Genomic DNA, 14,110 nt, shown 5'->3' with positions numbered 1-14,110 from the left:
AACATCCATGAACATTTCGAAAGAAACGAACTTCTGATAACCAGCCAACATGGTTTCTGCAAGGGGAGATCGTGCCTAACGAACTTAATGCACTTCTTTGAAGGAATTAACAAACGGATGGACAAAGGAGACCCCATAGACATCATATATCTAAATTTCCAAAAAGCATTTGACAAGGTGCCCCATGAACGCCTACTCCAGAAACTGAAGAACCATGGGGTGGAAGGAGAGGTACATAGATGGATCAGAAACTGGTTGGCAGGTAGGAAACAGAGGGTAGGAGTGAAGGGCCACTATTCGGACTGGAGGAGGGTCATGAGTGGGGTTCCGCAGGGCTCGGTTCTCGGGCCGCTGCTATTTAATATATTCATAAATGATCTAGAAACAGGGACGAGGTGTGAGATAATAAAATTTGCGGACGACACCAAACTAAAGAGGACTGCGAAGAATTGCAAAGGGACTTGAACAAACTAGAGGAATAGACGACGAGATGGCAGATGAAGTTCAACGTTGAGAAATGTAAAGTATTACATGTGGGAAACAGAAACCTGAGGTACAACTATACGATGGGAGGGATGTTATTAAATGAGAGTACCCAAGAAAGGGACTTGGGGGTAATGGTGGACATGACAATGAAGCCGACGGCACAGTGCGCAGCGGCCGCTAAGGAGGCAAAAATAATGCTAGGCATAATCAAGAAGGGTATTACAACCAGAACGAAAGAAGTTATCCTGCCATTGTATCGGGCGATGGTGCATCCGCATCTGGAGTACTGCGTCCAATATTAGTCGCCGTACCTTAAGAAGGACAGGGCGTTACTCGAGAGGGTTCAGAGGAGAGCGACGTGTTTGATAAAGGGGATAGAAAACTTTCATACGCTGAGAGATTATAGAAACTGGGTCTCTTTTCCCTGGAGAAGAGGAGACTTAGAGGGGATATGATAGAGACTTACAAGATCATGAAGGGCATAGAGAGAGTAGAGAGGGACAGATTCTTCAAACTTTCGAATAATAAAAGAACAAGAGGGCATTTAGAAAAGTTGAAGAGGGACAGATTTAAAACGAATGCTAGGAAGTTCTTCTTTACCCAACTTGTGGTGGACACCTGGAATGCGTTTCCAGAGAGCGTAATAGGGCAGAGTACGGCACTGGGGTTCAAGAAAGGATTGGACAGTTTCCTGCTGGAAAAGGAGATAGAGGGATATAGATAGAGGATTACTGCATAGGTCCTGGACCTGTTGGGCCGCCGTGTGAGTGGACTGCTGGGCACGATGGACCTCAGGTCTGACCCAGCAGAGGCATTGCTTATGTTCTTATGTTCTTAACTTTCTCTAATCTACAGTACCTGGCTAGTCATTGTTATGACAGTTTCCTCTAGGAACTTGTCTAAACAAGGGCTGAACAATTAACGCATTTAGTGACGTTAAAAAAATTCATGGAATTAATGCAGTCAGGCCTACCTTCCTTCACAGTCACAGCATTCTTCATCTGACCTACATCACTTTCAGTGCACTCCACTAGAAGTGAAGTCAAGCAGAAGACGACATTGGAGGAATGTTGGCTTAGAGCTGCCTCTCTGCTTTTGCCGCTGCTGCCCCCACCCCAGAGAACCAACCTTGCTCCCACAGCCCTCCTTGGAGGGCTGCCTTGCCACCACTCCTCATCTCCATGGAGAGTCACCTTTGCTGCTGCTGTCCTCCCAGAAGAGCAGCCTTGCTGTCATCTTTTACTTGCCTGTACCTGTGGCCGCTGCTGCCCGCCACCTGATGCCACCACCGTTGTCCATTATATCCTCCTTCCATCCTGGCTAGATTGCCGGCAGTGTTAGCAATTAAAGTAGAGCACTGCTGGCAGGCTAGCCAGCTCCAGTCTCTCGCTACACTGAAACAGGAAGTTACATAAGCTGTTCCGTTTATACTCATCTTTGTTTTCCTCATTAGGGTCTGTATTCCATGTGGCAGTTGTTTGGGTTGTTGTATTTTTTTTTACTTTTTTAAAGCATGAAAAACATTTTATTTGGGTTTCCAAAATAATATTTTTAAATAATGTTCATGCATCATGCGAACTTTTCATCCTAGAAGCCACTCTTTTTAGATTTCATTCTAATTTCCTCATGTTTTCATACTCTCTATTTAAAACTGAATGCTATAACAGTGGTCTTAATTACTATGATTAATTTGATCACATTATAATCATTATTTCCAAGAAGCCCTAGAACCCTTACTCCTTGTACCAGATCCTGCATTCCACTAAGGAACAAATCTAAAGTAATTTCCCCTTTCATTAGTTCCAAGTTCAGTTGCTCTACGAAGTAGTCATCCAGGCAACTACAATGTTACTATCTTTGTGTCCCAATTATAAATTTACATCATTCAATATTGGGGTAATTGAGATTGTCCAATATTATGTTACCAAATGTGTTAGCCTTCCTAATTTCAGCTAACATTTCACTGTCTATGTTTTCATTCTGTCCAAGTGGACAGTATTACTCCCACACCACTGTACCAGAGGCATAGCCAGACAGCCAATTTTGGGCAGACCTGAGTACAAAGTGGGCAGGCCTCTTTCCCCCCCCCCCCAGCCTGTGCAGGAGCCTCTCTTTCCCTCCCTTCCCATCCCTACCAGCTTGTGCAGCATTTCTATTTCTTTTCAGGTTGCCGGCAGCTGTTCCTATATACTGCTGGCGGCTGACCCAGGAGCCTTCCCTCTGACATAAAACGCAAACACGTCAGAGGGAAGTCTTCCATGTCAACCACAGGCAGCATGTAGGAACTGCTGCCAGCAATTTGTGGCTGCTGGGTGGATGGGCCTGAGCTCACACTGGGTGGGCCAGGCCTGCCCTGTGGCTACGCCCCTGCACTAAACTCCTCAGTATCACACATGGAATTTGTATCCATAACAATATTCAGCATTTAACTTCCTAAATACAGTTGTTAAATCAGACAACACAAATGTTAGTCCTATCTTTATGCGGTTAAATGCTGAATATTGCTCTTAATTATATAAGAGAGAGTTGGCTGCTTAAACCTTAAATTTAATATTGGTGCCCAAACATTGTTTGGCATTGACTATCTGGGCACTGACGGCTATAAAAACACTCACGGGCACCAGCTGAATATCACCCCCCCCCCCTAATTTTAGTATCAGTTATTCAGCTAGAAGAATAAGGGAACATTAAATCTTGTCCACCTTTGAACTCTATACTCAACAAGTTACTTCTAGGTACTCATCCTAAATCCTTCCCAAAGGTTACACCTTTCCATGTCAATGAGGGAACAATATTTCCTATTTTTGTCCTAAAATGCATAAGAAACTATGTGAGAAGTCCCTTTAAAAGGGCTTTCTCTTACTATCTTAAAAGAATTAAATCTCTCAAAAAGTCTACACAATCATACATGTAGACTTCAAATTCCAGTAACTAATAAATGTTGACAAATTGGCTTGTATTCTTCATTCATTTCTGTTATGAACAAACTGATGCTTCTCTAGTCAATGCAGTTGGACCTAAGCAAACTAAAGTCATAGCAGCTATCACAATTTTCTTGAGAGAAATGATGTGGCAGCCATGTTAGTCCACTGTTAAAGACAATATCTAGAAATGAAAAGAAATAATAATAATACAAAAAGAATCCATCTTTCTGCACCTTGTTCTTCACCATGCTGCTTCTTAAATTTTATGTCGTTATGAACTTTCCAACTCTCTAGCCATCCATTTGTTGCTGTGAAGTCTTCTACGCTCAGTTCTTTGGATAGCTGTGCTGCTTTCTCCATCAATAGAAGCTTATTGATTGGCAGTTGACTTCTAGCTTCAGCAAACCATCGCAGCAACGCCTGTTCAATGTCTCCAGCCTTCCCAATTCTTTTCCAATTCCTGGTAGGATTGCTGTTGTTTTGCCAGTCTTTCAATATGGCTTGCTTTTTTTGTGAATCTGAGAAATCTGGCTAGGATGAATGCTGTAATGTTTTGCAATAGAGACCTGACTTTCCCATTGGTCAAATCTCTTTACGATATCGACACGTTTAGCCAAAGACAATGACTTTTGCCAGCGTGGTGGACACGTTCATCCAGAGATAATGACTTTTGATCAACCAAAGACAAAGGTTTTACTCCATGAGACGCCATGGTGCAGTTTCGAAAGTTTGAACACCTGGCCAGGCCTAGATTGCTGATCCGAAACACGTGGCTCATCAACGTGAGAACGTGATTACTTTTAACCAGAGTGAACGTAACATGAACGCATAGACGAGGGACCTATAACATCAGTGTGCATAAGCGGATTGTGTGCTTATCAGAATTGCAATTATCCAGAGTTTACATCCATTGACTTTAATTTTTAAAAAAGTGGGACCATGGTGGTAGGCTGCGGATAACTGAAGCGTGCGCTTAACCGACATGCATTTAGGTGGAGTCAACTGTATTTTACCATCATTGAAGAGCTATACACAACTTGTGCTGTGCATCTGATGTTCATCACAAGTCCTGTTAGGAATTTATTTAATAATGAGTTGCTTTACAAATACTTATATGTTTTGCATTTTATTAAACGTACTGCAGGGTAAGTTTTTAGGTCTGCATTACGGCAAGAAACCCAGCATTAGAGCCTTTTCAGTCGCTTTGAAGGGCTAATAACTTGAGTTATTGCCCTAACATGGCTTTGTAACTCCCTTTCCAAAGTCCTTTGTTCTGATATAACTTCCGGTTTCACAAAAAGGGAAGTTACATTAGATGGAATGACTCCGGCGGGTGGTGACAGAGGGAAAGCCCGAACGGGACTCGGGGCCCATTTGAATCGATGAGCCCAGTTTTTTTAAACAATGAATCGATTCACCCATTTCAAATCGGTGAATCGATTTGAATCGGAAATCGGGCAGCACTAGTATATACTAATGCTCGAAGTTTGGGAAATAAGATTCTGGTCTAGAAGGAGGAGTACTGTATATCTAAAAAAGGAGAAGTCTTGCTAATAGGTGATTTTAACATGCCGGATGTTGATTGGGGTATTCCTATTGCGGGGTCTTATAAAAGTATGGAGATCCTATAATAATAATAATAATGGTTTATATACCGCAGGACCGTGAAGTTCTAAATGTTACAAATTATAAATGTTACAAATTGAGTAGAATTGACATAGTTAATATCTACTGTTTAGCAGTTCTAGAGATCTGGTATTGTGAGAGAGATTGTGTGAATCAGTTTCCTATGTACTTTAGGAACAGATATGTTTTCAGTTGTCTCCTAAATTCCCTATATGTATTGGCAAGCGTAAGTAGTTGTTTCAGATCGTTGCCCCATAATGCTGCTTGATAAGAGAGAAGATGTTGGTGATGAATTTTGAATTTACATCCTCTAACTGGGGGGGAAACAAAATTCAAGTTTTAGCTTCTTTTATGTCTATTGGTTGAAAAGGAGAATAGGTCAATTATGTATTTGGGGGCTAGTCCGAATAGAACCTTGAAGCAAACGCAGCCGAACTTAAACCTCACACGCACCTCCATTGGCAGGCAATGCAGGAGTCGGTAGGAGGGAGTTATGTGATCGAACTTCTTCAACCCGAAGATCAACCTGACTGCCTCATTCTGCACCAGTTGCAATTGCCGCATATTCTTCTGGGAAACTGCCAGATAGGCGATATTGCAGTACTCCAGTTGGCTCAGAATGAGGGATTGTACCAGGATTGTAAATGATGGTGCCTCAAAATATGCTCTAATGGACTGAAGCTTCCAGAAAGTAAAAAAAAACCTTTTTAATCAAAGAGTCTACTGATCTTTCATGGTTAGGCCCTGGTCCAGCGTTACACCCAGAACCTTCAGAGTGGGTTGAATGGGATAACTAAGATTATTGATGCATAGTGGAGTTTTAGTATCTAGTGGGTGTGGCGAAGCTATGAAGAATTTTGTTTTTTCTGAATTGAGCTTCAGTCTAAATTCAGTCATCCATCGTTCCTGGATTCTCTACAAGGAGAACTGTTCCAGCAGTTGGTAATGGAACCCACGCGGGATGGGGTCATACTGGACAGCATAATTTACCAATCACTACATACACAGACAGCATAATTTATCAATCACTAAAACTTTTAGACTTTAATCAATCCTACGAGTAGGTCACAAAATTATCCTTTTTATTTCTTTTCTTTTTTTTTTTTTCTTATATGTCCCCACCAAATGTGTTCTTCCCTAAATGTTTCTTTTCTTTCTCTAAAGATTGTAGTTCATCCCCCTTGCCTTCTGTACCAGTTATGTATTAGAATGTATATATAATTTGTATTAGAACATATTTAATTTGTATTCAATGTTTTGTTTTGTCTTCCCCTTTTTAAAAAATGTTATACGCATTGAAATATGATATTGCGTAGATAATAAATCTTAATAAAACTTGAAACTTGACTTAGTGCTTACAAATGGGGAAAATGTTTCTGATGTTACAGTGGGTGATCATCTGGCATCCACTGATCACTGCATAGTACGGTTTAATATTAAGATGGGTTTGGAGCGGGCTCATTCAAAAGCAAAGGTTCTAGACTTTTTAAAAACTAACTTTGTTCAGATGGGGGTTTACATCAAGGAATTGCTGTCAGGGTGGGAACTTCTGGAAGGAATGGAAATGCAATGGGCATAACTGAAAAGAGCAATTGTAAGGGTGACAAGCCTTTTTGTTAGGCAAGTAAGTAAGAGGAAAAGAAGGCCACTTTGATTCTCAAAAGTAATAGCTGAGAAGGTAAGGAATAAGAGGTTAGCTTTCATAAACTACAAAAGATCATAGAAAGACGAAGACAGGCAAAAATAACTGGAAAAGTTAAGAGAGGCTGGTCGTGTAGTCAGGAAAGCAAAGATGCAAATGGAAGAAAAATAGCTGACATGGTAAAACGGGAAGACAAGACATTTTTTTTGATATATTAGTGATAGGAAGAAGTGCAAAAGTGGCATTGTGAGACTCAAAGGTGAAGGGGAGAAATATGTAGAAGCTGATAAAGAAAAGGCCAAATTACTTAACAAATATTTATGTTCTGTGTTCATGGCTGAAGTGCCAGGAGCGGGACTACAGAAGACAAATGTGAATAGGGATGGAGGAGTAATAGACCCTGATCAATTTTCAGAGGATTGTGTTCTTGAGGAGCTAGTTAAAATAAAAGTAGACAAAGCGATTGGATCGGATGGTGTACATCTGAGAGTGCTGAAGGAACTTCTCCACTGACTGACCTTTTCAACTAGTCTCTAGAGTCGGGAGTGGTAGGAGGACTGGAGAAGGCTGGATGTGGTCCCTCTCCACAAAAGTGGAAATAAGGAAGAAATAGGGAATTACAGGCCGGTAAGTCTGACTTCTGTGGTAAGCAAATTAATGGAAACACTTTTAAAAACAGAATGGTCAAGTTTCTGGAATCCTGTGGATTTCAAGACCAGAGGCAACATGGCTGATCAATTTCTTTGACTGGGTGACCAGAGAATTGGATAGAGGATGTGTGCTAGATGTGGTGCATTTAGATTTTAGCAAAGCCTTTGACAGTGTTCCACACAGATGTCTAATAAATAAACTGAGTGCCCTTGGGATGGGTCCCAAAGTGATGGGCTGGGACAGGAACTGGTTGAGTAGAAGTTGATGGAGGGTAGTGATCAATGGAGATCGCTCTGAGGAAAGGGATGTTACCAGTGGTGTGCCTCAAAGTTCTGTTCTTGGGCCTGTTCTTTCTTTTTAACATTTTTATAAATGATATTGCTGAAGGATTGTTGGGTAAGATTTGCCTCTTTGCAGATGATACCAAAATCTGCAATAGGGTAGACATGCCGAATGGTATGAATAACATGAAGAATGCCTGGCAAAGATTGAAGAATGGTCTGAAATCTGGCAGCTAAAATTTAATGCTAAGAAATGCAAGGTCATGCATTTGGACTGCAAAAACCCTAGGGAAGGGTACAGTTTAGGGGGTGAAGAACTTATGTGCACGACGGAAGAGTGGGATTTGGGTGTGATTGTATGTGATGATCTTAAGGTGGCCAAACAGGTTGAAAAGGTGACGGTAAAAGCTAGAAGGATGCTAAGGCATAGGAAGAGGTATGGCTAGTACAATTCTAGAGACCGCACCTTCAAAAAGATATAAAAAGGATGGACTCGATCCAGAGGACGGCTATTAAAATGGTGTGTGGTCTTCGTGATAAGGCGTATGGGGACAGACTTAAAGATCTCAAACTGTATACTTTGGAAGAAAGGCAGGAGAGGGGAGATATGATAGAGATGTTTAAATACCTACATAATATAAATGCGCATGAGTCACATCTCTTTCATTTGAATGGAAACTCTGCAATGAGAGGGGATAGGATGAAGTTAAGAGGTGATAGGCTCCGGTGTAATCTGAGGAAACACTTTTTTACAGAAAGGGTTGTAGATGTGTGGAACAGTGTCCCGGAAGAGGTGGTAGAAACAGAGACTGTGTCTGAATTCAAGAGGGCCTGAGATAGACATGTGGGATCTCTCGGAGAACGAGATAATGGTTTAGGTGGATGAACAGACTAGATACTGTCATGTTTCTATAATGTGTATATGTATATATTTGTGGATGTATATGTGGATTTCTCACTCATAACAAGAATTTTCTGTAGATGGCCATGTTGATCAGGCACACAAGTGGGTAGCATCATTTATACTGTATATGTGTTCAGTTCTCAAATTACTTCACCTTAGTTTATTTGTTTCCTTTATACACTGAACTGGCTATCAATTGGCCAGAAGCAGTTGATGAAACATAAGATCAAGTATAGAAAATGCCTTATGTATCAACTGGTTAAAGAAGACATAATAATAAAATACATAGCTTTACATTTTATTAGGTTTTTCACTGGAGCCACGCATACAGTTCACCGAAATGCCACCAGCACACTCCCCAGGGCCCCTTGACACCAATTTCATGGGCTTGAAGATCCTCCCTGGAGGTTAAAGGCATCGCATTCGAGCAAATATCGCCCCCCTCGCAGTCCGCAGCGCATATGGAATACGGCTGTGCAACCAATAGCCGTCCACTGCAAATGAGGCATGAATCCATCCCATCCTGCCCTGGGGAGATCAACTAAGTGGTTTAAAAAAAAAGAAAAAAGAAACTGGCAAGTATGAAAAATAACTTTAAAATCAAATCTGGAAAAATCCAAAATGACCATTGAGGCCCTGTTTTGACTAAAAATAACCCAGGAAAATCACAGAGAACCCTCAAAAACAGAGATTTTAAGATTATGTGTGTGGGTGGGGGGGGGGAGGCACATAGGGCATGCAGGGAAACCATATAAAACTCCCTTTTTAAAGACCCACCCAAATCTCTGATTCAAACTGTTGGCTTGCTCTCACATAACCATGTGCTTACAGGAAAAACTGAAACATTTTACTCGCTGTACTGATGAGAGAAACTGCATGCAGCTGAATATAGCTTGCAAAGAGATCCTTTGCCTCAGTGAACTGGAAATCTGGATTTCAAGTCTTCTGACTGCCCCACTGGCCTGATCACCATGACCGGAGACCTCCACCACCCTTGGACACGCCGTTCAAATGCCTGGCAGAAAGATGCAGCCTGGCACCGATCCCAGTCGTGCCTCCATGGAACCTTCTCATCCTGTGCTATACCCACTAGCGGACGAACCTGGAGTGAGCTAGCTCCCAAGGAAAGGTCCCGGAGCCCCGATCTGATGTGCAGGCTGTCCAGGGGGCTTATTGCTGAGCAGGGAATGCCCCCCCCCCCAGAAGCAGATGCTTTCCAATAGTCTGCGATCTCCCGCAGTCAAGGATGTCCCCGCAGGGAACATCCACAGCACGAAGGCAAAAACCGCAAACAAAAATTTTTGAAAGATCACAAAATAAAATACGAGCAGAAAAAATGAGCTCCTACAGCCTAGCTTGTAGGAAGAAAAAACTGGTGAGCATGCTCAGGGAGGAGGTATGTAAGGGAGATGGGAAAAAGCCTCTGAAGTTTTGAGGCTTCTTACAGACCCTGGCGGGTGGAGGGAAATAACCCACTGGTCCCGGAATAAAGTATGGATTTACAAGAAAGAAGATTAGCAGAGGTAAGAACCTAATCTTTTGTTCATTAACAGAAGCACATGGTTTTATCAATTTCCCATGCAAGATAACATGTATTTGAATTTGAACTATCTTGATCTGCATTGTTAATTGTTCTGCTCTTGTGCCTTAGTGAAATAAAGTTGTCCATCACCAGCGCTGTAGCAGACAGAATCACTGATGAGGTTTTGGAAGATCTAACTCTGGCTCAGTGTAGGCTGGTAAGTGTTTAGAAGAGCTTTTCAACTATTTTTAATTAGTTGCCTTTAAAGCCAGTAACATTTTATAATTATTGCATCTCAAAAACATACATTAAGCCATACTTGGTGAGAAAAATGTATCAGTACATTTGATTGTAATCTTCCAATTAATGTATCTTGGAAAATGAGATACAGGGATATAAAGTAACTTGTCCTAGGTCACCCAGAGTCATTGGGAAGAGTGGGAAACAGAATCTACTGTATGTTTCAGGAATTCACAGATTTCATTGTCTGAGATCTAACATTAACGTATGCTATTTCTCTATATTTTTTTGTTGCAAGATATTTTCTGGTGAACGTTGTAACAATAAGCAAACTCATTAAAAAGTATAACATCAATGTGATTAAGAGAACATAAGAATTGCCACTGCTGGTCAGACCAGTGGTCCATCGTGCCCCGCAGTCCGCTCATGCGGCAGCCCTTAGGTCAAAGACCATGCCCTATTTGAGTCTGGCCTTACCTGTGTACGTTCTGGTTCAGCAGGAACTTATCTAACCTTTTATTGAATCCCTGGAGGATGCTTTCCCCTATAACAGCCTCTTGAAGAGTGTTCCAGATTTCTACCACTCTCTGGGTGAAGAAGAACTTCCTTACGTTTGTATGGAATCTATCCCCTTTTAAATTTAGAGAGTGCCTTCTTGTTCTCTCCACCTTGGAGAGGGTGAACAATCTCTCTTTCTCTACTAAGTCAATTCCCTTCAATATTTTGAATGTTTTGATCATGTCCCCTCTCAGTCTCCTCTTTTCAAGGGAGAAGAGGTCCAATTTCTCTAGCCTCTCATTATACGGCAATTCCTCCAGTCCCTTAACCATTTTTGTCGCTCTTCTCTGGACCCTTTCAAGTAGTACTATGTCCTTTTTCATGTACAGTGACCAGTGTTGGACGCAGTATTCCAGGTGGGGGCGCACCATGGCCTGGTACAGCAGCATGATAACCTTCTCAGATCTGTTTGTGATCCCAATCATTCCTAGCATTCTGTTTGCTCTTTTTGCTGCTGCCGCACATTGCATGGACGGCTTCATTGACTTCTCTACAAGTACTCCCAAGTTCCTTTCCTTGGGGCTCTATCCGAGTACAGCACCAGACATCCTATATTCGTGCGTATGATTTTTGTTACCGACATGCATCATCTTGCACTTATCCACGTTGAACCTCATTTTCCATTTCACGGCCCATTCCTCAAGTGTATTTATGTCTCGTTGTAGGTCTTCGCAATTCTTCTGTGCCCTCACTACTCTGAATAACTTTGTATCGTCCGCAAATTTAATCAACTCACTCGTCGTACCAATTTCCAGGTCATTTATAAATATTTTGAAGAGCACAGACCCGAGCACTGAACCCTGCAGCATGCCACTCGTGACGCTTTTCCAGTCCAAGTATTGTCCATTTACCCCCACTCTCTGTTTCCTATCCACCAACCAGTTTTTAATCCATGTGAGTATATCACCCTCGATTTCATGGCTTGCAATTTTTCAAAGTAGACGTTCATGCAGGACATTATGGAACACCTTCTGAAAATCTAGATATACAATGTTGACTGGGTCACCCTTGTCTAGCTGCCTGTTTACTCCCTTGAAGAAGTACAGTAAGTTTGTCAAGCAAGATCTTCCTTTGCTAAAGCCGTGCTGGCAGGTCCTCGTCAGATTGTGTCCGTCAAGGTGATCAATGATGCGGTGCTTTATCAGTGCCTCTACCATCTTTCCCGGTACGAAAGTCAGACTCACTGGTCTGTAGTGAATCTTTCTTGAAGATCAGCATAACATTCGCCACTTTCCAGTCTTCCGGAATCCTTCCTGATTTGCTCGACAGATTTGCTATTAGTTGAAGCAGTTCAGCTATAACCCCTTTCAGTTCCTTGATTACCCTCAGGTGGATGCCGTCCGGTCCCGGAGATTTATCGTTTTTAAGCCTATCTATCTGTCTGCATACCTCTTCTACACTGACTGTCAACCCTGTCAGTTTCCCGTCTTCATTTCCTGTGTATAGCCTGTCGGCATCTGGTATACTGTATTAGATATAACCTCTTTGGTAAATACAGAGCAAAAAATGTGTTCAGTTTGTCGGCGATGGCTTTGTCAAGTTTCAAGTTTATTAAGTTTTAATATACTGACCATCGACGGACACCTGGCCGGTTTACAATGTTAAAAATAAATCATTTTAAAAAGGGGAGGAGGTGTAAACATTAATTAGTCAAATTACAAGTACAAATGTGAGCTTGAGGATAAAGGGGTCATCTAATGGCCCTACTGCTTCCTTCACGGGTCGTTTCCCCTTAACATATCGAAAGAACAGCTTAAAAATTTTTTCCTCCTTAGCTATTTTTTCCTCATAGTCTCTTTTGGCCCCTCTTACCACCTTATGACAGTTGCTTTGATGTTGTCTGTGCTTTTTCCAGTTTTCGACTGTTTTTGTTTTTTCCTTAAACGAAGTCTTCTTGTCTCTGATCACTTCCTTCACTGCTATAGTGAGCCACGCTGTTTCCTTGTTCTTTTCCTCTTGGAATCCTTGTTGATACATGGTATATATATAGATTTTGCACCTCACTGACTGTATCCTTAAAACGGGACAATGCTTGCTCTAGTGCAGTGTTCTTCAACCTTTTTACACCTATGGACCGGCGGAAATAAAATAATTATTTCGTGGACCGGCAAACTAATAAGACTGAAATTTTTAAAAACCCCATTGCCGCCCTGTCCCCGCGAGCTCGGTCCCATTAACTATCTGATCCCATCCGCACAAGCCTCAAATAGTTATGATTTTATATTGAACATATTTTATTAAAGTATAAAAAGAAACAATATTATGTACAATTGTCATTTTATAAATATAAATAATACAGGGCAAGGATCAACAAAACCCCCGTCTCCCCTCCCCTTCACATATATACCCTCTACTATCAAGAAAACTGAATAAGCCAAATTATTACAGAATGCTACACAAATATCATGCTAACAGAATACCGCAGTCACACATGGCAGGAATGGTGTTAGGGGGAGTGCAATTAGGGCAACTGCCTCCTGGTCAGAGAGAGCCCTAAGCCAGCTGGAAGCTAAAGACACACTGCCTGGGCTTTGCACTCCCCAGTTATGTCTAACATCAGCTCTAGCAGGATACATATTTTAAATCTGATATATTCTAATCACAAGATAGAAATAAAATTGTTTTTTTCTACCTTTTGTCATCTCTGGTTTCTGCTTTCATCGTCTTTTCACTCTCTTCCATCCAGCGTCTGCCCTTTGTCTCTTCAATCCAGCATCTGCCTCTTCCATCCACTGTCTGCCCTCACCCCTCCCTTTCCCATATGGTATCTGCGTTCTTTCTATGCCCCTCTCTCCTACACCAGATCTAGCATCTTTGTCCCTCTTTCCTTATTTTTCATCTGACCCCCCTTCCCAGCATCAATCTCTCTCTACCTTGTCATTCCTCTGTCTCTCCCTTTTCCCTCATCTGATCTCTCCATTCCATCCTGACTCCTTCCCCTCCTCTAATCTCCCTGCCAGCTGTTTCCTTCCAATGTTCCTTCTCCCCTGTCCAGCAGTACCTTCTCCCTTTCTTCCTCCCCTTATCCAACAGTAATTCTCATCCCTTCCCTTTCCCTTCTCCCCTGTCAGAAGTAGCCCCTTCCCCTCCCTTGTCCAGGAGTACCCCTTCTCCTTTTCTCCTTCTATTATCCAACAGTAACTCTCGTCCCTTCCCTTTCTCCCCTGTCAGCCCCTTCTCCTCCCTTGTCCCTTCCCTCCTCCCCTTATCCAGAAAATGTTACCTCTATGTAGGCTAGCAGCAGCTCTGTGTGCTTTTAACTTCGGCACACAGCTG

At 42.0% G+C, this 14,110-nt stretch overlaps 1 protein-coding gene across 1 annotated transcript in view; it reads left to right on the top strand.

Annotated features, from left to right (window-relative positions):
- Nucleotides 1-14,110, top strand: part of CARMIL2 (capping protein regulator and myosin 1 linker 2) — a 582,193-nt gene that overhangs the window by 146,008 nt on the left and 422,075 nt on the right. The window contains exon 17 of the mRNA XM_033941489.1: nt 10,166-10,253. Within this exon, the coding sequence (XP_033797380.1) occupies nt 10,166-10,253 (88 nt within the window). The remainder of the gene's footprint in view (nt 1-10,165; nt 10,254-14,110) is intronic.

This window comes from Geotrypetes seraphini, chromosome 4, assembly GCF_902459505.1.
Source record: "Geotrypetes seraphini chromosome 4, aGeoSer1.1, whole genome shotgun sequence".
NCBI classification, from domain to species: Eukaryota; Metazoa; Chordata; class Amphibia; order Gymnophiona; family Dermophiidae; genus Geotrypetes; species Geotrypetes seraphini.
The sequence above is the reverse complement of the archived record's forward strand: the minus strand, read 5'-3'. Positions and strand labels throughout refer to the sequence as shown.